This window comes from Castanea sativa, chromosome 3 (genome assembly GCF_040712315.1).
Source record: "Castanea sativa cultivar Marrone di Chiusa Pesio chromosome 3, ASM4071231v1".
NCBI classification, from domain to species: domain Eukaryota; kingdom Viridiplantae; phylum Streptophyta; class Magnoliopsida; order Fagales; family Fagaceae; genus Castanea; species Castanea sativa.
In genome coordinates, this window is record NC_134015.1 from 7,779,041 (window position 1) to 7,806,134 (window position 27,094).

The following is a 27,094-nucleotide window of genomic DNA, read 5'->3' on the forward strand; positions in this document are numbered from 1 at the left end:
AGTTTATTGATAAACAAGCTAAGTTTGAGCCTTAATTAATTTAAGCTTGTTCAGTAAATGAGTCAAGCCTAAGCAAAAAGGAGAAAAATTTGTCCATAAATAGGCTCATGACAATGGGTTCAATTAAAAAAAAAATTAATTCCAAACCTTGACTCTTTTATGGGCTTAGTAATAAGCTTGATTTGGGCTTAGAAAATAAACTCATATAAACCTTTAATTAATTGGGAGTTAAAACCACTCATACAACCAAAATGGGCTTAGTAATATGCTTGATATGAGTTTGATAATACACTTGTATTGAATCTCAAGTTCACGAGCTTGATTAACGAATTGAATTGAACCAAGCTGAGCTGAAGCCTTTGGATTATTCGATGAGCTTGAGTTTGACTATTGTTTATTGTCTTTGTTTGAACTTGAACATTCAATATTCGAAAAATATTCCACTCATTTACAGCCCTACCACAGAGACTAAAAGAAGTCTCATTTTATTTTGTATTTTTTTTTCAGAATTTGCATGTGTAACTCACTCACTCAAGCGAACATTGAGTAGACCCTCACTGAAGCGAACATATATACGTCTATGTATCCACACGTACTCACTTGAGCCTCTTTCAAGTGGGCTCACATGAAGTACCGTTTTAGGCCATCTGTTTGTCGTTCTAGGAATTTTGTTTCTCAATTGACATTATGATTGCATGGTGACTTTATTCGAGCAAGCCTTTAAGATCATCCGAACAAGCCACCAAAATTTAGTTTTTAATGCTTTAATCATTTTTCATTATACAGCCATTAAAGTTGGATTACTCATATTACAACCTAGATGTATGTATACACAACAAGTGCAATCACACAGAGCCAATCACACATTGTGTTTCTTATGATAGTTTTTTGTCAAGTACCTCAGATACCAGAACCAGACAAGCAAAAAGAACAGATGTTCAGCAGTAGGATTCTGCTCTGAGGCCTTGACTGTCACCAAAATTTATGGGGTTAAGAGTTACTCTTTATATCAACAACACTGTCAATCATGACTCTGACCCAAAAAACCAGTCGTATATCAGTACTTTAATTTGCAAATGCCACTGAAGCTCTCCAGTGAACTTAAGAGCACAAATATATCAATTGTAAATACAACAAAAGATGTTCTTAAAGTAATTAAATAATAATTTAATTAGTTAACAAATATATAAACTTCACCTCATAAACTGGCTTTGGTTTCGGTAGCTTATATGCATATGTGAAACAAAAAGCTAAAAGTTAGTTTTCCAAAAAACTGAAACTTAAATTATTTGAAATAAAGCCAAGACAAAAAGTTGTGTGTGACCCCAAATAATACAAAAAATTAGCTTATAATCAAATGCCAAACTAACACACTAAAACAACTTAAGCTTTACAATTAAGCTTAGATAAGATGTCATTGATGATCCAGTTTGCCATATTCTGGTATGCCTTTTGTGTCATATAAATTCCATCCCAACTGATGCGTTCATCTGGATTGGGACAAACTGGTACATCACGACCTCCACACATATTTTCCAAGGTAAAGTCATAAGCACCTCCAACACCACAGCAAGATTTTTGAACAGAAGCAGCATCAAATCCTGTCCATTGTGAAACAATCAAAATTGCATTACTGAATCTCTGTCATATACAGTTATATATTGTTCTAGCAATTTTTTAGAATTAGACAGTAACTCACCAAGATGTGCAGCATTATGGTAAACATATTGGAAAGCATTGTAATAATCACCATATACTATAACAGCATTAGGATTTTCTTTTATCAAATCTCCAATGGCTTGTTTGAGTTGATTATTGTGATATGTTGACAAAGTATTCAATCCCTTTAGGCAGTGAAATTCATCATAATGAGCTGAATTGTTGGTGTGCAATATTGTAAGATAAATTGGTAAACAGCCAATTGGGAAGTTTCCAGGGACAACCACTCTTACAGCACCATAACCAATGACCCTCTACAAACAATGTCATAGAATAAGGACTCAATAATCATGTTAGGGAAATTTGCAAGGAAAAGTTAGAAGAATTTGTTTTGTTTACTAAGAAAACATACTGTGACAGCATCCTTAATTGCTTTGACAACTTTTGGAACCAAACTTCTGACCTCCTCAAAGGTTTTGCCTTGAATCAATGGATAGTTATAATCATTTCCTCCGATTTCTCCCACCATAAATAGGCTTGTTTTAAGCTTCTCAACACAATCTATCAAAAAACAAAACAAAACAAAAAAAAAACAATTATATAGGCAAAAATATAGGTTTAGTCCTTAAATTTGAGTCAGGTTGAAACTTGGAAGACTAAAAAAAGATCTTTCAAATTTCATAAACTAGAACCAGACAAATTTTAGGGGCCAATCTAATATCATATCCTACATTTAACTTAGTATTACATTATTTACATACTTAATTCAAATGAGAGGCTAACCATCATGATCGAAACAGATATTACTGAAAAAGGTGGACGTCCAATCCAATTGCACACTAAGAGAACTGTCAGCAAATGGTGACGAATTATTCTTTTCTCCAGGGACACTTAAAGGCAAGGCAGTGGCACCAGCCACTGCAAAATTCACCCCATGACCACGAACAAATAATGCATCCTTATTCAAGTAGGGAGAAAGAAATGGAATTCCAGCTGATTCAGCTGTGAAATTATAGAACCCAAAAAAAAAATTAGTATAACACAAAGTCGCATTCCACAAAAAAATAATAAATAAACAAAGGAATAAATTTTGTATAGTTCCCTCGGCTAAGTAAAATTCAAACAAAACAAATCACGCTTAGCCTAAAAACAGAACCAAGTGTCTTTTCCAGACTCAGTAACTTTTTTGTAATATGAACTTTATAGTAGGCAACTTTGGTTTCTTGATGTAGCGTTGCAGGAAAGATACATAAATAATTGAAAGGAGAGAAATCAAAACCTAAAGAACTTAATTAAGACAAAAGAATCCAAAAGTCAAGAGTCTTGTAACTCAACTGGTTAGCACCTCCTGATATTTCTAATGGAGACATCCACGGTTCAATTCCCTCATGCCCAACTATCGAATTAAATATTTAAAAAAAATGAAAGGAATCCAAAAAAAAAGGAAGTATGAATTATTTATCATCTTGAAATTATGTTACAACCATAACCATGATTACCATCGACACCATCATTATCATTATTGTTATTACTAGCTAGTAGTGTACAACATAATTATAAAAGTAAAACAGCACCCAATTCCCCCCTGACCCACGCAAACAAACTGACACTGTAAAGCTTTATTTTTTTTTTTTTAAAGCTATCTAAAATCAATGGAGCCTGAAAACTTTTGCAAACAGTCTTATCAGTTGCCAGTTGGTCACGTTGTTGCTTCTTTATTCCTTCAAAAAAGAACAGCATTATAAAAATCTCAAGCAACAAAGCAGTTTCTTTCTTACTTTTTTATAAACCATCATCAACTAAATAAAAACATAAACATCAACAAGTTTAATATGATTCTTACCAATATAATCAATCATTAGCAACCCATTGGAGCACCTTCCAGTTGATTTCTTGAAGGTTTCGCCATATGGAAAATGAGCATAAGGCACAGCTGGGTTCTCAATAATAAAGTTGCCTGTGTCAGAGATAGAGTCCCCAAGGTTATATATTCCATCAAACTTGCAAACCTTAAGGGAGTTTGCATCAATGCAATCATGTGGAACAAAAAGAAGAGAGAAAGCATTGAGAGTGAGAAGCAAAGAGAAAACTGATTTGCTGGTAGCCATGATTTGCTGCAAGAGAAAGAAGCACTTGGTTTTGGTTATGATAAGAAGTTATGGAATGCAAGCAAGCACGTCGTGCATGTGTTATTTCCAACTAGTTGATCATATCCTGCCTTAATTTTTTTCGAAAAATGCTGTTATATATTACAACAAAGTACACAGGTTGTTTCCATTTTAAGGGTATGTTAGTAAATTAGAGCTTTTAAAGCTCTTTTTTCAATAATAATAATAATATATTAGATAATAAATGTCCTAAGAGCGTAGGTTAAAGTGCACTTAAGGATCTATTAAATAATACTTTTATACTCTCTTTTTTATATAAGAAATATTTTTATATTTTATTATGCACAAATATTTAAAACACAATTATAATGAATTTATTCTCTTCTTGAATAATTAATATAACATACAAAAATATACTTTAAATCAAAAGGTTTAAGTTGAATGGGTATACAATTAATTATGTTATCTTAACTACTCGTTCTTCTCATCTTTATTCAATATGGGACTTCACTCACACGTGTAACTCCAACAATCTCCCCCTCACATGTCAGTCTCTGCCTTAAGTACACACACGTTGTTCATCCTCCAACTGCGAAAAGAACCTTGATAACCTTGCCACATTTGCCCACACCACCATGGGTTCTAATACGTCCACTTGTTGGGAAGATAAATATTTTGTGGAACTTCCTTGAATAATTAATATAACATATAGAAACACAGTTTAACCCAAAAGGCCTAAACGAAATAGGTATGTACTTAATTATGTTATATTAATCACTTATTTTTCTCATCTTTATTTAATGTAAGACTTCACTCACACATATAACACAACAACATATACACTTAAATTGGGTTAAAGTATAATTTTTATATTATATCACCAAAACAAATATTCCTACAAACAAATAAATTATTGACATGTGTTTTTTTTTTTTTTTTTTTTTTTGAGAATCTAGATCCAAATGTCAAGTTTATTTCATAAAAGGACAAAGATTACAAAGCATCATGAGTCACTAGAGGAGCTATATCATCAAGACAGGAATCAATCCAAACCTATAGGCTGTAGCTCACTGCCAGAATTAGCTTTCATGGCCAAAAAATGGGCAACTGAATTGCCTATTCATTTCATATGGGAGAAATTACAACTTAAACCACTAGAAAGAAACAGGATATCACTAATCACATTACCATACTTAGGATTTCCACAATCTCCAGTTAGGACACCCTTGATGATAATTTCTGCACCTCTCAAAACTACACTAAAAAAATACTCAATTCTTTTGCAAAAATCAAAGCTCTTCTACAGGCCAAAGCCTCGACCACAGTTGGGGATATAGATTACAGGATTCTTCCAATCATGGCCCCAAGGGCTTTCCCCATTGAAATGTGTATTTATTTCGTCTAAAATTGTGTATTATATAGTTTGCAGGTTAAAGAATAAAGTAAATTTAATGTCAGGATGCAAAATGTAACAAGGATTATAGGTTATGGTGTAAAATGTGAACTTGAATAGTTTAGAATGCAAAGTGTAAATTAGAGTATAGACGCAAATGAAACCCAATTTCTAACATGCGAAGTCAAATGTGTCAGTTCTACCAAATAAGATCTCTACTTAAAATTAAAATTTGAAGATAGAGAATTGGGGATCCATGTTTTATTCTCATACTTTGATGTTATCCATATTCCTTGCCTTTATTTGGAAGGGGAATGAATTCCATGTAAAAAAATGGAAGGCGAAGAAACAAAACTAGTAGTATTTTTTTTAACAAAATCCTATCCTGTCTATTTTAAAACTAAAACCAAAAAATATAAAAACAATAATACTTTAACAACACATAAAGCTTTACAGTTCTTGTATGACCTCGGTTTCCAAAATGCTGTACTCAAAGGGGATTCGCTAGGTCTAATCCAAGCTTTGAAGGTAGAAGACCATAATCTGTCCCCACTGGGTTTATTGGTTGAGGATGTCAAGTTGTTTGCAAATAATTTTGTAAGTTTGTCGTATTCTCACATTAAGAGAAACGGAAATAGTGTAGCTTATAATCTGACGAAACATCCTATACGCATTCCAAATTTTCAAGTATGGATGAAAGATGTTCTACCACATATTTTGTTTTTACATTCAGATGTAGTTTGATTTTCAGTAATAAAATCACACAAGTTCATTCTCAAAAAAAAAAGATGGCTGAGCTCTTTTGCTCAACAAATAAAAAATGATGGTTGAGCTCTTTTAATAATTGCACCCATTGTCAACATTTACCACAACTAAATTAAAGACAGCCTGCTGACGTCCTATCCATTGGTTTCACAACAAGTGAACTAGATAAATAACACCATAGAGCTAGTAACCATTTCTTTTAAGTACAACATTTTAAAATTATAATTATGTAGTAACAAGTTTTTGTAAATAAAGCATTAAAGGTGGAGAAGTATGCAAAAGAAAGAATCAAGCACAATTTGTAACCTCAACCAAAAGTTGCTTGGAACTCCAATTCAATGCATCAAAACAACAAAGCTGGATTCAACAATGACAAACTTTCTATATTACCAATCCAACAAAATAGGAATATTGTAAAATCTCTAATTTTAATCAGCAAAATTGTTAAACCACATCAGTTTCATCAAAAAGCAGCATCCCAAAAGGCAATACTAAGCAGCAAATGAAAGAGCCCTGAATGGCAGTGATAAGGTAAATGAGAGTCTTAAATGACTAAGCCAATTCAGATGTTTAATCTTCTTCCTCCCCTTCATTCTCAGCAATGTTGAAGTACCTAAGTTCATACACATTTCTATCTTTGTTTGAAGAAATCACACGGAGCCAATCACGCACATTGTGTTTCTTCAGGTACTTTTTTGTCAAATACTTCAGATACCTGAACCAGACAAGGAAAAAGAACAGATGTTTAGCAGTAGAAAAACCCAAGATTAAACAGCATTGCCAACAGCAACAGCTGAAACAATTTTTCTCTAATAGATACAATAATACATGAGACATCATAGAAGAATCTCCAATTACTTTGAAAGGTACACAAGGAAATTGCCCAACTGTTTATACAAACAACACCCTGATAAAAAATGCAACACGACAGATCAAATGAACAGAAGACTACCCAAACACCCCAAAGAACCAAAACTATGTCAACAGAGGATTAAGGATGCATATGAACTGCCACATAAACTATCTTCCCTTTGCATATAATCATGATCAGAGGCATGAATGCCGTGTCCTTGAGTTGACTTTAAACTCTTGATAAGTATGAAATAATTAGACAGATAGACAATTAACATAAAGCTTTGCTTTCAGTTTTACTGAAAGGGTCCCCTTCACTCTGACTTCAGCCTATGTGATCATTCCACAAGCTAAAACCAACCATGATACACATGCAGGCTTCTGAATGCATTAAACACAGGGGCGGCTCCACTTGGAGCCCAGGGGGTTCAAATCAACCCCCTGAACTGGCCCCAAAAAAAAATTATATATAAATTTTAAAAAAAAAATTGTTTTGACCCCCTAAAATAAATATTTGAACACCTTAACTCTAGATTTTTTTTAAGGTTTGCTAAAATAAGTTTGAATATGATCATATGAACAATATCTTAGACTTTTTAATCATACAAAAAAAAAAAAGCTCAATAACAAACCAATTTGATCTAAAATTTGGAAAAAAAAATTTTAATATGCCCAACAACAAAAGTAAAAATTTGCTAATTTTAAACTTTAGAAAAGGCTCATTTAGATCTTAACTAATTTGAAATAAATCAATCAAATAAGATCAATGGATGAATAATTGTTTGGCCATATACATTGAAAGAGATGTAACTTGTAAGATTGATAATATAAAATATGAAACATCATAGAAAGCAATTGTAAAAATTTACGTATTTCGGTTTTTGTTTTTTTGTTGTGATGTTGATATAATTAAGTTCTCTTTTGTTTTAAATTTTTTATAATTTATGTTTCTTATTGACCACCCTAAACAATAATCTTGGAGCCAGCACTGATTAAACAACCATTTTGACAGGTGTGTATTCGCCCATTTACAGCTGCTAAAAATTACTAAATCTCATTCATTTTAAAGAGAACAAGTTTAGCTACACAGGTCTTTTTGGAAAACTACTGGCAGAATCCAAGAATGCATACCTTTTCCTTTATTTTATGAACCAAAAATTAGTACATTTGCTCAGCCAGAAGAATAATAAAGTGAATGAAAAAACTACAGGATCAAGAGATCTTACGAAGTCCTCTCCAGAAAACTTGATTAAATCATTAGATACACACCCTACGATCACATGGAGGCTCTATTGTATACCTCAACCAAAGAGCAATTTGAAGATTATATGAAATTTCAATTAACTACACGTTTTATCTAAAATGCAGGGGACCATCTTCATTGGAAAAGTTGAATTGAGATTTAGTAGAGGTCAAACTTGTTTTTTTTTTAAAAGGATATCCATGACAACCCTGTTTGCTTGTTGGACACGCAGTACACACCTCAGTAGTCCATGAGAACCATCATGCAAACCTTCCTCTTAGATTATGAATAATCAACATATTTGAACAATGTAACATCACTAAGTTCGGAGTATGAAAGGCAGAATCAAGAAAAAGAAGTAGAGTTACTAGCGGTTTTATCATCCTCAGAGCAACTTGATATTCTTCAAGTAAAAATAAAATAAAATAAAATTATGATAAAATACTCAAATCCTCTAACCAAAGTAAAGGTAAACAAATAAGCCTGTTCTATGGCTTTTTGCACTGCACTTGAGCTCAAAAATATAATTAAAGGAAACTGAAGAAAGCCTTAACCCAGAACACTTAGGGACGAGCTAAATTGATTTATTTCCTTCTTCTATTATAGACTTATAGTCTGATACACACAAATCACAACTCTTCACAATTTAAATCCAAATGAAACTGTATGTAAAAAGCCTACAATTTGCCTAAGAAACACCCAAACACTCATCATTATAAAAGATCACATTTAGCTTGAGCTTGATTCAAATTTATGCAAATGCCAATCTAAATTATACATAAACAATCCACCAAGTAACTCAGAATCATCAATCCATGAATTTCATACCAGCTCAAATAGGTGTCCAATAATCAGATGCCAAATAACATTAGAGCATTAGCCTCAAACACATCAATAAAGATATTCATAAGTGGAAAATATATATTTACACATACATCAGATATGGAAACAGATCAAAATTACCTCTTAGAGAAGTTACTGTCAGAAGTAACAGTGATCTTGCTTTTCTCCCGGGTTACAGTGACAGTGTCACCAAGAGCACCAGCCTTGCCTCCAACCTTGATCCTCTCCTGGAGAAACTTCTCCAGGGATGCAATGTCCATGATCTTGTCCTCCACTGGCTTCGTACAGTCAACAGTAAACGAGACTCCCTTCTTCTTCCCCTTGGGAACTGGTGCACTCCCTCTACTCATCTTCGATTATCCTCTATAATCCACACAAAATAAAACATATTTATCAAATTTCTTTGTATGAATCACTGATAAATAAAACAACAAACACACTACCTCAACTCAACTTGCATTATACCTCAAAAATATTTATTGATAGAGGCACCAAAGCAAACACCCCTCTCCCCCTAATAAAAGCACATACATCTACTATTTTTTTCCCCTCTGCTATTTGCACAATTGAATACCAAATGCCTTTGAAATACGCATCTAGAATGCAAATGACATACTCCCTATACATACACAAATCAATACATAAATGTACATTTTGCTTCTTTTTTTCTTTTCTTTTTTTAGAATACTAAGTATTTAACACACACACAAAGGAAGAGGGGAGAAAGTCTTAAGTACATTTTGCTTATTAAATCCATGTAAAAGAGTCATTTAAATTTAAAAGCAAACCACATATACATACATATATAAACAAATAAATGTGAAGAACTATACTATCGGGTCAATACAGGAACCATAAACATCATCCAGCAAATCCCATCTACACATAACCATCTATTGAGCTAATATTTGACATATAAACTACCAAATATACATCACACAGATAATGTCATACGCACATTAAAACCTAGGAAAGTAAGACAAACCCAGTTACAGTATCTTAGTATTTCGAATAGTAACGTCATGAATCAACGAAAGTCTCAAACAAAATGTGGATTATTACAACCATTTTGGCCTCTGTGTAAAATACCCATAAGCAACAAATGCAATTAAAACAACAAACAAAAACAAAACTTTTCATAAACCCAAAAATCTAAACATAAAAAACGACAAAACCCCATGTTGTTTCATATCATATCCTCTTCATTTCCCCCCACAATCCCAATCATATCATTCAGAAACTCATTTTCCTTCACTTAACCTTGTTTTCTCAGCAACCAAACACAGACACAGAGAGAGAGAGAGAGGTACCGAGTTACAGAGCTTGGAGCTAAGTGGCGTGAGAGATGGGAATGGAATACGAGAGAGGGTGTGGAGGCTTCAAGGATACAAACAACCCGGAATTCTACCGCTAGCAATCTCTGGAAATCCTGTAAATTTCTCTCTAATGGTGTGCAAAATCTATAAAAGCTTTCTAAAAGCTTTATAAAAAATAAAAAATAAAAAATAACAAAATAACAAAAAAGGAATATGGATGACCATTTATACAAAATGAAAGAATTGTCTTTGAAAAGTTACTATGGTTGATACAAGGCTTGATTTGATAAAACACTCTAAAACATGTTTTGGTTGTTACTTGTTACCGTTCATTAATAGAATTATAAATGAACCAAATCATCCACAAATGGCTTTGGCTTGATTTGATAAAATATTCATTCATATTTGTTTATTGATAAACAAACTAAGTATGAGCTTTAATAAGTTTAATCAAAAAGTCAAGTCTAAGCAAAATAAAATAAAATAAAATAACCAAATTTAAGTTCTTTTTACAAGCTTGGTAATAAGCTTGATATGGGTTTACAAAATAATCTCATATAAAATTTTAACTTGTTGGGAATTGGGACTAGCCATCCAACTAAAATTGACTTAAAAATATAATATTGAGCTGATAACGTATGTGCATTGGATTTTGAGCTCAAGAGCATGATATTGAACTCGAGTTTAAGCTTAATTAATGAATCAAGGCAAGTTAAGTAAAACTCAAGCTTAGAGGCATACAGCCAACTTGCCAACCTGCCAAAACTGACTCAACCCAACCCAATCTGTCGGTTTTTAGGGCTTAGTGAATTGTGTTGGTTTACAATTTTTTTATAGCGGGCCGGGTTGGGTTCGGGCCATAAAATTTCAAACACGCCAAACCCAACCCAACCCACCTAGGGGTGGCAATTCGTGTTCGCGTGTCGGGTTCGTGTCGTGTCAAGTCATGAGTATTCGACTACATAGGTCAACACTAACCCGACCTGTTTATTAAACGGGTCAAGATTTCTCAACCCTAACACGACCCATTTATTAAACGGGTCAGTCGTGTCGACCTGTTTATCAGATTTTATCAAAATGAAAAATAAAAATTAATGAAAAAACAAACAAATAAATATTTTTAATATAAAATTTAGAACTAACCAGTAACTGCATCACAAATAATCATTCAAAGTTAAAGCATATCCCAATATCACAAATAATCAATCACAATATGTCAAAGAAAATAAATCACAACAACTAATAAGTTTATATACCTAGAGTTTGAAGGGTATATTGGTAAAATATCATTTAATTAAACGGGTCAGACGGGTCAAACAGGTTCTATGTGTTCAACCCTAACCCAACCCATTTATTAAACGGGTTAGTCGTGTCAACCCGAATATGACACGAACCCGTTAAGCCTCAACCCATAACCTGCTAATTTCGTGTCGTGTCGTGTCGGGTTCGCGGGTCGTGTCAAATTTTGCCACCCCTATACCCACCCATATATTTAAAATATATTATATAATTAATAAATTTTTTAAAATAACCAGTTGTTCCTATCTTATATAAAAACCAATTTGTTCACACAAACCCTAGTAAATTACTATTATTGTTTAGTCATTAGTGTTGTTTATTTTTAAGGAGCTACATTAATACTAATCTTTGGGTTTTTTTCATATATTTATATTTATATTTTTTTTGCTCAATTTAATAATAATAGTATAAAAAAATTGTCCAATCCATAGGTTCAACCCAAACCAACCCGACCCATGTGGATTGGATTGGGTTGGGTTGAACTTATATGATGGATTGAGTTATTATTTAACCCACCATAGTGGATTGGGTTAAAAAATCCTTCCATCCTGACCTATGCACACCCTACTCAACCTTTTAGACTACTTGACGAGCTCCAACATTCAATGCTCCAAAAGGATAGGCTTGTTATAGCCCTGGCCTTTAAAGACTAAAAAACACTTTTTTTTTTTTTGGGTAGAATTTGCATATTATGTAACTGTGTCGCTCAAGCGAGCATTGAGTAAGCCCTCACTCAAGCTTACATATACACATCTATATAATCCGCATGTACTCACTTGAGCCTCTCTCAACTCTCAAGTGAGCTCATTTGAATTACCGTTTAGGCCATCTGTTTGTCGTTCTAGGATTTTTGTTTCTCAATTGGCATTGTGATTGCACAGTGACTTTACTCGAGCACGCCTTAAGCTTCCTCAAACAAACCGCTAAAACTTAATTTTTAATGTTTTAATCATTTTTCATTATACAACCATTGAAGTTGGATTACTCATATTACAACCTAAATGTATGTATGCATATATACAACAAGTGCAACTGCTACTCACTTGCACATTTCTAACACTTGTACATGTATAGTACTTGATGCCTTATCATGAGCCTAAGGAAGACTTTGATGACTGGTGTAATTTGCCAAACACTCAAAACAATAAATAGAATGAAAAAGGTTTTCAGTTAAAGCTCCACTTTCTACAATAATACCAAACGGACACTAAAGTCTACCATTAATAGTTATAAAACTTCTAGTTTCTGCGAACTTTAATTTTTTAGTTTATTGATAAAATCTTATGATTTAATGATACTTGTTGCTTCTTCTCATGTTTGATTTTAAATCCCGTTTTCCCACTAGTTCTACGGGAAAAAAAGAAAGAAGGAATTTAAACTAAGCTTTTTTTTTAACAGCAAATTCCTAGTATCCTAACTAAAGCAGTTTCTCAACAAAAAAATCCTAACTAAAGCAAAGGTAAGGCTTTTTATCTTCTTCTTTTTGCGGGTAATAATTACTATTACCATGTTAATTTAGAATTATTATTTTTAGTTCTATTTGGAGCAGTGGTGGCTCAATGGGAGAGCCAAATAGGCAATCGCTTAAGGCCCCCCAATGAAAAAAGGCCTCTAAGTTTTTACCAATAAAAATATTTTTGTACCAATAGAAGTATTAATTAAGCCCTAAATATTCACCAATAAATAAAAAATAATTATTTTTTATCAAAGAAAAACCAGTTAAAGAAAAATATTTTCATTGGATGGGTCAATCATTTAGTATCTCACATATAAATGTTAAAAGAACGCATTAATCTTACACTAGTAAATAAATTTATACTCAAATTCTATTTAGAAATATCAAATATATAACTTTATTAAACTTTTCAATCGTAATTTTTTAGTATTTGGTAACTTCAATCAATAAATAGTGTTTATTTTAGTTGTATAGTCATTGAGTAATGCGATAGGTTCATTTTAATTTATTATTTTTTTCTACAAAAATATATTTTAAATGAAAAAAAAATCAAAAGTTAAATAAATATTCTATTAATATTCAAAATATAATAATAGACCTCACTTAAAGTTATTGCCTTAGGCCCCACAATGCCTTGAGCCGGCCCTGATTTGGAGTTTAATTGCTTAATAGTTAATACCATTGTGGGGGGCGAAAAGATCCTGATGAGAATGTGGGCCTTTTGGGCCGTGTTAAGGAAGGCCGACCTGCTACTGGGTTTAGAATTTGTTGGTACTATGGGTCGGCCCATACGCCGAGGGTCCGAGGATCCAGCCGAGGGTGAACTTATCCTCGGACGGACACCGAAGAACTCGGGGTTTCGCAATAAAGGTTAGGGGATGACACGATTAAGACCAACGGTTAAAAGGGGTAAACCCTAGAATGCCCCAGAAGCACTGGAGTTGAAGAAATGTCAAAGATAAAGGCTGCTACCTCCACATTAAAGACCCTGCACCTACCACCCTGGCCGCATTGATGGGGAAGTGACACCTGAACAGTGGAGGAGAAACTTCTGGTTACTATTCAAAGGCACTGGGAAAAGAAATATCTAGGTTAAAGGGGAGGTAAAGCAACACGTGTAAAAGGTATTCAAGAGAGTAGTATTTAAGGGGGAATCTAAGACAGAAAGGGAGGATGCCCCTTTTTGTAACCTAAAAGAAAGAGAAAAAGAAGGAGAGAGAAATTATATAAGAACAGTTCTCGGCTTACGTCTGAGCAGAGTGATTCATAGCATTCTTTGTTGTTTTTTAGTGTTTATCATATTTAGCTTGCTATTCAATCCTTAAACACTTCTAACCTGGGTTTCAAGCCCACACTCAACAAATTACATTGTTTAAGGCTCGTTTGGCCTGAGCCCGTAACTGTTCTTGGGGCCAGGTGCAATTGTGCACTTACAACCATAATCATAATTTTTTTATAAAAAAAAAAAAAACCAATATGTACAATTAATCAAAAGTGAAAAAATTTTAAGGTTTTAAGGTAACTAGAGGTTAACCCGTGCTTTGTAAGGATTTTTTTTTTTTTTTTTTTTTTTTTTTTTTTTTTTTTTTTTTGTAAACGTGTAAATGGTACTCTTTAGAGCATCCACAGCAGTGGAGCTAAATTTTTAGCAAAATAGCTCCACAAAAAGTTACTTTATTTATTTTACCTATTCACTTTACAAAACATGCTACAGCAGTGGATCTATTTTAGCTTTTAACACAATAAAATAACATAAATATCACAATAAAATAATATTTCTACTACAATAAAATAATACATCTCACAAAACAAAAAAACACCACAAACCGATCCACCACCACTGCCAGCCAACCAAGATCAACCGCCCACAACCATCCACTGCCAACCAACCACTACACAAATTACAAAGAAACCCACACCAACAAACCCACACAAATTACAGAGAAAAACCACCACACCAACACAACCACAGAAAAACCCACGAACAGGTCGGCGGTGAGACAGATTGGGCGAGATGGGTCGGCGGCGTGGGACAGTGACGTGGGCGATGAGAATGAGGATCGGCGGCGAGGCTCGACGATCCAGACCTTATCGGCGGCGAGGCTCGACGATTCAGCAAGAATCGGCGGCGAAGCTCGACGATTCAGCAAGAATCGTCGAGCTTGAGAGAGTTGAGACGGCGTCGGCGTGGGTCTCAGCTGATCGGCGTGGGTCTCAGCTGACGTTGAAGACGGCGTCGGCGGCTATGGCGGTGAGCTTCAGAGAGTGACCGTGAAGAGAAAGAGAAGGAGAGAGTTCCGGAGTGAATGAAGAGAAAAGAGAGGGTAGAGTGAAATGGGTTCAGCTGATCTATTGTTTTTTAATCCCCTGTCCGAATAAAATTTTTTTTTTTTTTATAACTTTCAGCTACAGTGCTCATGTATTGATACATGAGCACTGTAGCGCAAAGCTAAAAAAATTTAGCTTTGCCTCCACTGCTGCAAGAGGGTTTTTGTGGTTTAAGTGGAACTAAAATAGCAATATAGCTATTTAGCTCCACTGCTGTGAATGCTCTTAGACATCTATAATGTTTTTTCTTTACATAAATTTCATAAGAATATGGTATTATCAAAGAATTGAATTTCTTTGCTTAATAGAAGTTTACATTTGAACCAAATTAGATAATGACCAAGTCCACGTTCTCTTACTTTAGCAAGTCTACTTTCAATTAAATGTTCTTTTCCCATTTTTATTTACCCAAATTGTTAGTAAACACTTTTAAACATATAAACAAATGTATGCTTATGCAATTTATATATAAATCAACAAACAGACATATATGCACATTATTCAAACCTAATATGTATGATGAGTAAATGGTTGAACCATTTTAGTTCGGTGAAATCCTCCAAAATATTGTTTAATTCAAAACCTTAGTTTTTTTTTTCTATAATTAAGATCTATTTGTCAATTAATTAATGTGAACAAAAGAAAATCAAGAAGAGAGAGAGTTTTTTTTTTTTTTCAGAATCAAGAAGAGAGAGAGTTAAAAATGAAAAAAAAAAAATAAGAGAGAGATGAAGAGAAAAAATGTATTTTAATAAGAAATCCCACTATATTGATCTTTAGAGAGATTATATATATATATATATATATATATATATATATATATAAACACACACACACACATATAGATATATAAAATGCTAAAATAACACCATTTTGGACACCTAGAAAAAGTTTTGAGAACAATTATGTAGGCAAATTAATTAATCCAAAAACCTTAGAAGTTTTCATTAACATTTTAACATCCATAGTACCATTAAAAAAAAAGAAATGTTATATTTATAATATTTTCACAACACTTTTACAACAAATCTTGAGTGGCAAGTTGTTATTAGTGGGCAAAAAGTAATTTCAATTTTATGTTTAGATTAGAACTAATAATAACCAACCACTTATGATTTGTTGTGAAAGTGTTGTTAAAATATTGTGAACGTAGCATTTCTCTTAAAAAAATACTTATAAATATTCATACAGTTTTGCATATATGAACTTAATATTACGTTTTAATTTATCAAAACAAATTTTATAGAAATTAAAGGGAAAAGGGAAAAATTTTAACAACCCAATTACAACTTTGAATTCAATCTAAAATATGTAGATGATAGTAAACTATAGTTTCCATTACAGTTGATTGTTATTAACCAAAATTTGAATGCCACAGATTATACAAAGAGTTCCAATTTATAAATTTTAGAAGATTACAATAACAATATAGCTTTTTCTTCTTCTTCTTTCTTTTTTTTGGAAGAATAACCATTGTATGTTAATTAGAATATCTATCAATGTAAATAAATTTCTAAAAGCATAAGTCATATAGGAAGATGAAATGTGGATGAACCAAGAATAGAAAACAATATATATGCATATAGAGAAAACCTTCTGTCCGGAGCTGGTAGAAAATGGCTTGTTTACGCCACCAATCAAGAGCTGCCACGTCAGAAATTTAACGAGGAAGCAGTACACTTGATAACACAAGATTATAACCCAAACCCATCTAAAATTATCAAAAACGTATTCAGAAGCAGACCTGGAGAATACCTTACCAACGCCGAACCAAGCCATCTTCTCCTCTTCTCTGACCACCAGAGCTCCACCTCGCCGCTGGAGCCGCCGCGGCGTCGTTCTGAACCGGCGCCGACCCACCCAACCTCAAGGTTTGAGCTGATTTCTATTTATTGTTTGATTAGTTATTTCCCCAAAATTTGTTAGGTTTCGAAGTTTTGATGGGTTTGGGTTATTTTTTGGATATCAATCTGTTCATATTGGTGTGGGTTTTGTTGATTTATATGGATTTTTTTTTGGCATTTTCATGGGTTTTTATTTTCCCAAAGTTTTTTACAGAAATCTTGGATGTGTCCGTAGATTTGTTGTGTGAGTCTGGGTTTGGAGTTACTTTAACAAGAGAAACATTGGTAATGATATTATCAATTAATTGAATAGTGGAAAGGTGAGCAGTGGGGTTCGGGAAGATCTTAAAAAACCACATTGCAAGTGAAATTTGTACTGGTGTCATCTCTCTTCAATTCCAAACTTGCGTTTTACATGGTTTTGAGAAGAAAGTTTTAGATGGGTTTGGGTTATAATCCTGTGTTATAGAGTGTAGTACTTCCTTATTAAATGTCTAACATGGCAGCTCCTGATTGGTGGCGTAAACAAGCCATTTTCTGTCAGCTCCGGACAGAAGTAATTCTCTTTCTCGAAACACTATATACTTTCTCGACGACAAGACAAGGCGAGGTTTTTCTAACTCTTCATCATCTTTATCTCTATCACTCTCAGTAGTCTATCTTTGGCTTTGCTGTGAAAGAGTCTCAACTGAGCTCGAGCTTGTGCATGAGCTTTGCCGAAGCCTGAAGGTTAGCTCTCTTTTGGATTGCTTCCCTCGATGATGTTATTGGTTGCCATGGCTATGAGTGACCCATCTCTTCTCTTGTTTAATGTAGTTTCACTCACTGGGTTCATGTTCATGTTCATTACTAGCTAGGTTCATGTTCATTCTTAGGTTTGAATTTGATGAAATATTCATTGCTAAATTTCACACGAGTGAGAGGTAAAATTGTAGGGTTCGGTTCAGAGCTGGGGTTTTTGGTGGTGTGGGTTTCAGTTTCACACGAGATGAAATTCAGTACCTAATACCCAAGCAATGGATTTTAAATTTTCTATTCATTTCTTGTATAATTGATCTTTTACTTATACTCTAAACTTAAAATTTTTTTGTTCAGATGATGAAAAATCTAAGACCAGAGTTTCAGTGACTTTTTTTTTTGTTGTAAATATTTTCAAAATATTAAATTTAACTTAAATAGCCCAAAATTTAAGATTTTATTGCTTCTTTCAGCTTTATTCTGCAATGTTCTGTTGATCAAATTGGCTGCAACCTAATAATACTAAGTAGGTGACTTTATCAACCCATTTAGTGAGCCATTCTTTTTCACATCTTTGCCAAAACTTCTACTTTGCAGAGTGCTTTGATATGCTTATCTAAGCAACATTTTGTGCTAACCTTATATGAATTTTTTTAATATGTATTGGTGTGTTGGATTTGATTATATTGGTTGAAACTTGGCTATATGATGTTTCCAAAATGACTTTACTATTTAAATTTTATTTGTTAATTACCCTTAATTTATTGTTAAGTTGGTGCTAAATTTTATTAAAAATCATATTTTGAGAGGTACTTTAAAAAAAAAAAAAAAATTATTCCAATCTTCTGTTAAATTTGATCGAAATAGTAAGCTCATAATTTAATCTCCATTATGATTTCAAATTTAATTTTTCTTGTACCTGTTCAATAGTTATCATCATTGAAAGTGTCAAAGTTTATAATTTTAGTAAAAATTTTGTAGTTTGTTATTGTGATTTTCATGTTTAGTTTCGGCAGAAATATAATAAAGATGACTGTGAAAGGCTTATTTCGTTTATTATTTTAATTTATGAAAGGATCTAAGAATATATTCCCCTCTCAATAATGGTTTTATACCCCAATTGTTTTAGGGGCTCTATATACTTGAGAGACTCTTTGAAGTTTAAGTTTCTGAGTATGCTTTCAGTTTTCGATATTACTTTCTGGGGTCTATGTCAAATTTATGTTTCATCCCCCCTCTCTTTTTGTATCATTGCATTATTATTATTATTATTATTTTTAGTAATGAGTTTTGTGTGGTCAGTCAAAAAAAGGGAATGTAATTTTTATATATAATTACAGGTTATTTATGGTAGTGTTATTGGGATTTGGCCATCTTTATGTAGCTGTTGGGCATGATTTTTATTTAAAAAGATTCTATTGATCGTTGACGGAATGCAGCGGCTAAAGTGAGACTTTGAATTAGAATCTCAAATGAATTAATTTGTTGGCTATCTCTGTGCTAAGAAAACACCATACACTGCTGATTTGTTTTTTTCAGATGGTTACTATTAGTTTCATTATATATAGGCGTTAATGTTGGCTGGCACATTGACAAAACAATTGACCATAGATGAAATGTGCTATATATAATACTTGAGGGTGGATAGCACAATGACAGATATGCCACAAAGTGTTCCTACAAGAAATGTGCAAGCGAATAAAGACCTACTCTTCTAAGTTTATGAAAATTATTTTGAAGGAAAAATGTCCACAAAAACTTATTTCTTTCAGTAGGTTAATTACTTACTTTCAACAAAAACAATTTTCAACAACTTGCTTTGTTGGGTTAATTACTTTGTTTTTCTAATTGACTTATTTTATTTTATTTTATTTTTTATTTTTCTTAAATGGAAAGATTTATATACACAAATGTTCTTTGTTAACTTAAATTTGCTAAAAGTTTCATCCTTTTTTAGTCAATTCGTATTCTCTTGATATTATAACTTTCTGCACTATTCTTGATTAAAAAGAAAAAGAAAAAGAAAATCATAATATGCTTCGAGCCATATTATGAATAGAAAATGAAACATATTCATTTTGAAACTAGTACTATTAATACATATAGAAAGCATCATAATGGGGTATGATGATGTGTTAGATTTGTCTTTAACAACTTATTTGTAATGGGGTTTGGTTGATTGTTGGAGTCCATCCACTTAGTCAATCTTAGTGTGACAATCACCCACTTCTTTACTTCTTGTTTCTTTGATTAATTGCATATTCCATCCTCATCCTTTGATTATTATTATCATTTCTGAAGATTCAACCTTTAAGTTTTATTTCAAAATCATCAGTATATTTTAAAATGTTTCATTTTTAGTCCTATGCTTTCCAAATTGTTTCCAAAAAGTTCTTATTGTCATGTGATGAATAAAATTGTTGACATGACAAACAAGATTCATGCCATAACAAAGTGACCTCATTTCATGAATTGTTTTTGCTAAGCCATCATTTTGGATCCTTTAATTGACAAGAAGGAAAATTTTTAAAACATTTTAGAGTATAAGGAAAGTTTTGAAACAGAATTCAAAGGTTGAGGACCAAGTATGCAATTTAACTTCTTCTTCTTCTTCTTCTTCTTCGTTTTTTTTTTTTTTTGCGATATTGTGTTTGTGTAATTTGTAGATGGATGGTTATAGGTTAAATTTTCCAATGACTAATAATTGCGATTGGCCTTTGTTGAGTGTGTAATTAAATTTAGTTAAAATCGTCTTTTACCTTGGGAAGATATATAACCAGTGAACTACCATTTAGTGGTCTGAATTTTTGAAGTTATTTGAGTACAATTGAAGTCATTAGTACCTTGAGCATCAACATTTGTCTTTATCATTTCAGGGGCATGGTTGAGCTACAAGAATAAGTGGAAAAGAGGTTAAACAGATGAGCTTTGGAAATATTAGCTGTAACAGCTTTTGGTTCCTGTCATTATCATATACACGCATAGAGCTGAAAGCATCCATTTTAGACCAAGAGTGTCTCTTAAAGGAATACATAGATCTTCTTCCATGAATTCTCTCTATTCACCTACTTCTTTCCTCCTTCCATCACATAGATGGCAGTTCACACCATGTCTTCAAGTACAACCACAAAATTTATATGTTCACCGCCTCTTGCCACTTTCTCTCTCCTCTGCACTAAAATCAAACTGTCCTTTACGTGCTCATAAGTCATCCATTGGTGCTACAATTCCCCCAAATGAGGGAGCAGTATCTGTAATTAACTTCGAAGACTTTGTTGAAAAAGATTGGTCATTTCTTGATTCAGATAATTTGATATCTAGAGAGGAGCTTAACAAAAATATTGATCGCATTATTTCTGCAGGGGAGATTGAAGAAACTTCTAAAGTGTTGGTTTCAATTGGTTCCGAAGGATTTTTAGATCAGTTGGTTGATTCGTCAAAATGCCAACTCTTGCTTGTTGTCCACGATTCACTTTTTCTGTTAGCTGGCATCAAAGAAAAATATGACAAGGTTAAATGTTGGCAAGGAGAACTTATATATGTGCCAGAGAAGTGGAGGCCACTAGATGTTGTGTTCCTTTATTTTCTTCCTGCTTTGTCCTTTAATCTTGACCAGGTTTTTGGAGCTCTTGCAAAACTTTGTTTGCTAGGTAACCTTTTATTAGATAGTGTTGTGGGTGTCATTAATGTTAAATTAATAGTTTCATTTTAAAGTAGCATTGGACTCTTTCTATTTATGGGTAAAGGATTTCGCCCAAGACATCTAAATATATTCATTGATAGGAAAAATAATTAATGTGGACAAATATTGGATTTTTTCTTTTCATCTGATTACCTGACTCAGTTCAACCTAGTGATTTTTATTAATTTGGTATGTTAAAAAGGTTTAACCTTGAAATTATAACTGGTTAATAATACAATTTGTTAACTTTTTTTTTGAGAAACACACACACATATATAGGTTACTTCAGATTGCGCTACTCTAGTGGAAACATCTTTTATAGTACAGATGATGAGATGGTGTGATTGAAACTGTATCAAATCATAATGTTGTGTCTGTCAAAAAAGGGGGTGTTTTGTGGGGTGGGGGTGGATCCTTAGATTGTGCTCTTGCTTCCTATTATGTTACTACTTGCAATTCTGAGCTTTTTCTGATGCTTCTACAGGGGCAAGGGTGGTTATTAGCCATCCCCAAGGAAGGGACGTCTTAAAGCAGCAGCAGCAACAAAATCCTGATGTCATAATTTATGATTTGCCCGAGAAGATGACATTACAGAAGGTGGCAGCTGATCATTCTTTTGATGTGGCTGAATTTGTAGATGAACTTGGTTTTTATCTTGCCGTTTTGAAGTTCTCTGATGCAAGAAATTAAGAGCAGATTTTTTTTTTTTTTTTTACCTAAACTAAACTTCATTTGATGTGTTAAGAAAGAGCTTTAATGTGACAATTTGTGCAACTGTAAGAGCTGAGAAGAAGTTGAGCTGTTTGGCTAAATCTCTTTGCTTGCTTTCTCCTCCCAATCTGTCTTGGGTTTTCAACATACCTTGTCTTCTGTTTTATATAAACAATTGTATCAACCTGCTAGCTTAGTTTCTGCGCATGTACCAACTTCTATACTAGAAGCTTTGTGGTAAACTCCATTCATGTATCATTCAGCTAGTGGCCTTTGGCGAGGAAGGCATTTGTAACCGAGTTTCGGTCATTTGATTCTGCGACTTGCATTATATTCACTGATGAGAATATTTCTAAAACCGTGTCAAAGCTCTAGAAAATTATGGTAAAAATTCCACATCTTACATCAGAGAACTTCAAAACGGCAAGATAAAAACCAGGTTCATCTACAAATTCAGCCACATCAAAAGAATGATCAGCTGCCACCTTCTGTAATGTCATCTTCTCGGGCAAATCAGAAATTATGACATCAGGATTTTGTTGCTGCTGCTGCTTTAAGACGTCCCTTCCTTGGGGATGGCTAATAACCACCCTTGCCCCTGTAGAAGCATCAGAAAAAGCTCAGAATTGCAAGTAGTAACATAATAGGAAGCAAGAGCACAATCTAAGGATCCACCCCCACCCCACAAAACACCCCCTTTTTTGACAGACACACAACATTATGATTTGATACAGTTTCAATCACACCATCTCATCATCTGTACTATAAAAGATGTTTCCACTAGAGTAGCGCAATCTGAAGTAACCTATATATGTGTGTGTGTTTCTCAAAAAAAAAAAGTTAACAAATTGTATTATTAACCAGTTATAATTTCAAGGTTAAACCTTTTTAACATACCAAATTAATAAAACTTCACTAAGTTGAACTGAGTCAGGTAATCAGATGAAAAGAAAAAATCCAATATTTGTCCACATTAATTATTTTTCCTATCAATGAATATATTTAGATGTCTTGGGCGAAATCCTTTACCCACAAATAGAAAGAGTCCAATGCTACTTTAAAATGAAACTATTAATATAACATTAATGACACCCACAACACTATCTAATAAAAGGTTACCTGGCAAACAAAGTTTTGCAAGAGCTCCAAAAACCTGGTCAAGATTAAAGGACAAAGCAGGAAGAAAATAGAGGAACACAACATCTAGTGGCCTCCACTTCTCTGGCACATGTATAAGTTCTCCTTGCCAACATTTAACCTTGTCATATTTTTCTTTGATGCCAGCTAACAGAAAAAGTGAATCGTGGACGACAAGCAAGAGTTGGAATTTTGACGAATCAACCAACTGATCTAAAAATCCTTCAGAACCAATTGAAACCAACACTTTAGAAGTTTCTTCAATCTCCCCTGCAGAAATAATGCGATCAATATTTTTGTTAAGCTCCTCTCTAGATATCACATTATCTGAATCAAGAAATGACCAATCTTTTTCAACAAAGTCTTCGAAGTTAATTACAGATACTGCTCCCTCATTTGGGGGAATTGTAGCACCAATGGATGACTTATGAGCACATAAAGGACAGTTTGATTTTAGTGCAGAGGAGAGAGAAAGTGGCAAGAGGCGGTGAACATATAAATTTTGTGGTTGTACTTGAAGACATGGTGTGAACTGCCATCTATGTGATGGAAGGAGGAAAGAAGTAGGTGAATAGAGAGAATTCATGGAAGAAGATCTATGTATTCCTTTAAGAGACACTCTTGGTCTAAAATGGATGCTTTCAGCTCTATGCGTGTATATGATAATGACAAAGGAACCAAAAGCTGTTACAGCTAATATTTCCAAAGCTCATCTGTTTAACCTCTTTTCCACTTATTCTTGTAGCTCAACCATGCCCCTGAAATGATAAAGACAAATGTTGATGCTCAAAGTACTAATGACTTCAATTGTACTCAAATAACTTCAAAAATTCAGACCACTAAATGGTAGTTCACTGGTTATATATCTTCCCAAAGTAAAAGACGATTTTAACTAAATTTAATTACACACTCAACAAAGGCCAATCGCAATTATTAGTCATTGGAAAATTTAACCTATAACCATCCATCTACAAATTACACAAACACAATATCGCAAAAAAAAAAAAAAAAAAGAAGAAGAAGAAGTTAAATTGCATACTTGGTCCTCAACCTTTGAATTCTGTTTCAAAACTTTCCTTATACTCTAAAATGTTTTAAAATTTTTCCTTCTTGTCAATTAAAGGATCCAAAATGATGGCTTAGCAAAAACAATTCATGAAATGAGGTCACTTTGATATGGCATGAATCTTGTTTGTCACGTCAACAATTTTATTCATCACATGACAATAAGAACTTTTTGGAAACAATTTGGAAAGCATAGGACTAAAAATGAAACATTTTAAAATATACTGATGATTTTGAAATAAAACTTAAAGGTTGAATCTTTAGAAATAATATAATAATCAAAGGTTGAGGATGGAATATGCAATTTAATCAAAGAAACAAGAAGTAAAGAAGTGGGTGATTGTCACACTAAGATTGACTAAGTGGATGGACTCCAACAATCAACCAAACCCCATTACAAATAAGTTGTTAAAGACAAATCTAACACATCATCATACCCCATTATGACGCTTTCTATATGTATTAATAGTACTAGTTTCAAAATGAATATGTTTCATTTTCTATTCATAATATGGCTCGAAGCATATTATGATTTTCTTTTTCTTTTTCTTTTTAATCAAGAATAGTGCAGAAAGTTATAATATCAAGAGAATACAAATTGACTAAAAAAGGATGAAACTTTTAGCAAATTTAAGTTAACAAAGAACATTTGTGTATATAAATCTTTCCATTTAAGAAAAATAAAAAATAAAATGTCAATTAGAAAAACAAAGTAATTAACCCAACAAAGCAAGTTGTTGAAAATTGTTTTTGTTGAAAGTAAGTAATTAACCTACTGAAAGAAATAAGTTTTTGTGGACATTTTTCCTTCAAAATAATTTTCATAAACTTAGAAGAGTAGGTCTTTATTCGCTTGCACATTTCTTGTAGGAACACTTTGTGGCATGTCTGTCATTGTGCTATCCACCCTCAAGTATTATATATAGCACATTTCATCTATGGTCAATTGTTTTGTCAATGTGCCAGCCAACATTAACGCCTATATATAATGAAACTAATAGTAACCATCTGAAAAAAACAAATCAGCAGTGTATGGTGTTTTCTTAGCACAGAGATAGCCAACAAATTAATTCATTTGAGATTCTAATTCAAAGTCTCACTTTAGCCACTGCATTCCGTAAACGATCAATAGAATCTTTTTAAATAAAAATCATGCCCAACAGCTACATAAAGATGGCCAAATCCCAATAACACTACCATAAATAACCTGTAATTATATATAAAAATTACATTCCCTTTTTTTGACTGACCACACAAAACTCATTACTAAAAATAATAATAATAATGCAATGATACAAAAAGAGAGAGGGGGGATGAAACATAAATTTGACATAGACCCCAGAAAGTAATATCGAAAACTGAAAGCATACTCGGAAACTTAAACTTCAAAGAGTCTCTCAAGTATATAGAGCCCCTAAAACAATTGGGGTATAAAACCATTATTGAGAGGGGAATATATTCTTAGATCCTTTCATAAATTAAAATAATAAACGAAATAAGCCTTTCATAGTCATCTTTATTATATTTCTGCCGAAACTAAAAATGAAAATCACAATAACAAACTACAAAATTTTTACTAAAATTATAAACTTTGACACTTTCAATGATGATAACTATCGAACAGGTACAAGAAAAATTAAATTTGAAATCATAATGGAGATTAAATTATGAGCTTACTATTGCGATCAAATTTAACAGAAGATTGGAATAAATTTTTTTTTTTTTTTTAAGTACCTCTCAAAATATGATTTTTAATAAAATTTAGCACCAACTTAACAATAAATTAAGGGTAATTAACAAATAAAATTTAAATAGTAAAGTCATTTTGGAAACATCATATAGCCAAGTTTCAACCAATATAATCAAATCCAACGACACCAATACATATTAAAAAAATTCATATAAGGTTAGCACAAAATGTTGCTTAGATAAGCATATCAAAGCACTCTGCAAAGTAGAAGTTTTGGCAAAGATGTGAAAAAGAATGGCTTACTAAATGGGTTGATAAAGTCACCTACTTAGTATTATTAGGTTGCAGCCAATTTGATCAACAGAACATTGCAGAATAAAGCTGAAAGAAGCAATAAAATCTTAAATTTTGGGCTATTTAAGTTAAATTTAATATTTTTAAAATATTTACAAAAAAAAAAAAAAAAAGTCACTGAAACTCTGGTCTTAGATTTTTCATCATCTGAACAAAAAAATTTTAAGTTTAGAGTATAAGTAAAAGATCAATTGTACAAGAAATGAATAGAAAATTTAAAATCCATTGCTTGGGTATTAGGTACTGAATTTCATCTCGTGTGAAACTGAAACCCACACCACCAAAAACCCCACCTCTGAACCGAACCCTACAATTTTAGCTCTCACTCGTGTGAAATTTAGCAATGAATATTTCATCAAATTCAAACCTAAGAATGAACATGAACCTAGCTAGTAATGAACATGAACATGAACCCAGTGAGTGAAACTACATTAAATAAGAGAAGAGATGGGTCACTCATAGCCATGGCAACCAATAGCATCATAGAGGGAAGCAATCCAAAAGAGAGCTAACCTTCAGGCTTCGGCAAAGCTCATGCACAAGCTCGAGCTCAGTTGAGACTCTTTCACAGCAAAGCCAAAGAAAGACTACTGAGAGTGATAGAGATAAAG

At 32.9% G+C, this 27,094-nt stretch overlaps 4 protein-coding genes across 4 annotated transcripts; 1 reads left to right on the forward strand and 3 right to left on the reverse strand.

Annotated features, from left to right (window-relative positions):
* Positions 1–1,261: 1,261 nt before the first annotated feature.
* On the reverse strand, positions 1,262–3,824 carry LOC142629968 (acetylajmalan esterase-like). Its single transcript, XM_075804029.1, has 5 exons — positions 3,503–3,824; positions 2,443–2,661; positions 2,072–2,220; positions 1,700–1,973; positions 1,262–1,601 (listed from the first exon to the last, which is right to left on the reverse strand). The coding sequence occupies exons 1-5, from the start codon at positions 3,765–3,767 to the stop codon at positions 1,384–1,386; spliced, it is 1,125 nt and encodes a 374-aa protein (XP_075660144.1). The 5' UTR covers positions 3,768–3,824; the 3' UTR covers positions 1,262–1,383.
* Positions 3,825–6,259: 2,435 nt separating this feature from the next.
* On the reverse strand, positions 6,260–10,438 carry LOC142627777 (large ribosomal subunit protein eL22z). Its single transcript, XM_075801669.1, has 3 exons — positions 10,174–10,438; positions 8,984–9,226; positions 6,260–6,640 (listed from the first exon to the last, which is right to left on the reverse strand). The coding sequence occupies exons 2-3, from the start codon at positions 9,211–9,213 to the stop codon at positions 6,496–6,498; spliced, it is 375 nt and encodes a 124-aa protein (XP_075657784.1). The 5' UTR covers positions 9,214–9,226; positions 10,174–10,438; the 3' UTR covers positions 6,260–6,495.
* Positions 10,439–15,268: 4,830 nt separating this feature from the next.
* On the forward strand, positions 15,269–22,441 carry LOC142628436 (uncharacterized). Its single transcript, XM_075802539.1, has 5 exons — positions 15,269–15,272; positions 16,999–17,133; positions 20,721–20,756; positions 21,207–21,494; positions 22,011–22,441. The coding sequence occupies exons 1-5, from the start codon at positions 15,269–15,271 to the stop codon at positions 22,214–22,216; spliced, it is 669 nt and encodes a 222-aa protein (XP_075658654.1). The 3' UTR covers positions 22,217–22,441.
* Positions 22,442–22,608: 167 nt separating this feature from the next.
* Positions 22,609–27,073, reverse strand: LOC142628437 (uncharacterized). Its single transcript, XM_075802540.1, has 3 exons — positions 26,997–27,073; positions 23,357–24,132; positions 22,609–22,835 (listed from the first exon to the last, which is right to left on the reverse strand). Exons 2-3 carry the CDS (start codon positions 23,958–23,960, stop codon positions 22,609–22,611), a joined length of 831 nt encoding a protein of 276 aa, XP_075658655.1. The 5' UTR covers positions 23,961–24,132; positions 26,997–27,073.
* Positions 27,074–27,094: the final 21 nt, after the last annotated feature.

What these genes read in the sequence shown, in the direction of transcription:
- LOC142628437 (XM_075802540.1), bottom strand. Translation starts at nt 23,960, where the DNA reads ATGAATTCTCTCTATTCACCTACTTCTTTCCTCCTTCCATCACATAGA. An exon ending in TGCAAAACTTTGTTTGCCAG is followed by an intron (nt 22,836 to 23,356) that starts GTAACCTTTTAT and finishes ATGCTTCTACAG; the next exon opens with GGGCAAGGGTGGTTATTAGC.
- LOC142628436 (XM_075802539.1), top strand. An exon ending in CAAGAATAAGTGGAAAAGAG is followed by an intron (nt 20,757 to 21,206) that starts GTTAAACAGATG and finishes TTATTTCTGCAG; the next exon opens with GGGAGATTGAAGAAACTTCT. An exon ending in TGCAAAACTTTGTTTGCTAG is followed by an intron (nt 21,495 to 22,010) that starts GTAACCTTTTAT and finishes ATGCTTCTACAG; the next exon opens with GGGCAAGGGTGGTTATTAGC.
- LOC142629968 (XM_075804029.1), bottom strand. Translation starts at nt 3,767, where the DNA reads ATGGCTACCAGCAAATCAGTTTTCTCTTTGCTTCTCACTCTCAATGCT. An exon ending in GCTAATGATTGATTATATTG is followed by an intron (nt 2,662 to 3,502) that starts GTAAGAATCATA and finishes ATAATTTCACAG; the next exon opens with CTGAATCAGCTGGAATTCCA. An exon ending in CCATAATGCTGCACATCTTG is followed by an intron (nt 1,602 to 1,699) that starts GTGAGTTACTGT and finishes CACAATGGACAG; the next exon opens with GATTTGATGCTGCTTCTGTT.
- LOC142627777 (XM_075801669.1), bottom strand. Translation starts at nt 9,213, where the DNA reads ATGAGTAGAGGGAGTGCACCAGTTCCCAAGGGGAAGAAGAAGGGAGTC. An exon ending in GACAGTAACTTCTCTAAGAG is followed by an intron (nt 6,641 to 8,983) that starts GTAATTTTGATC and finishes TGTCTGGTTCAG; the next exon opens with GTATCTGAAGTATTTGACAA.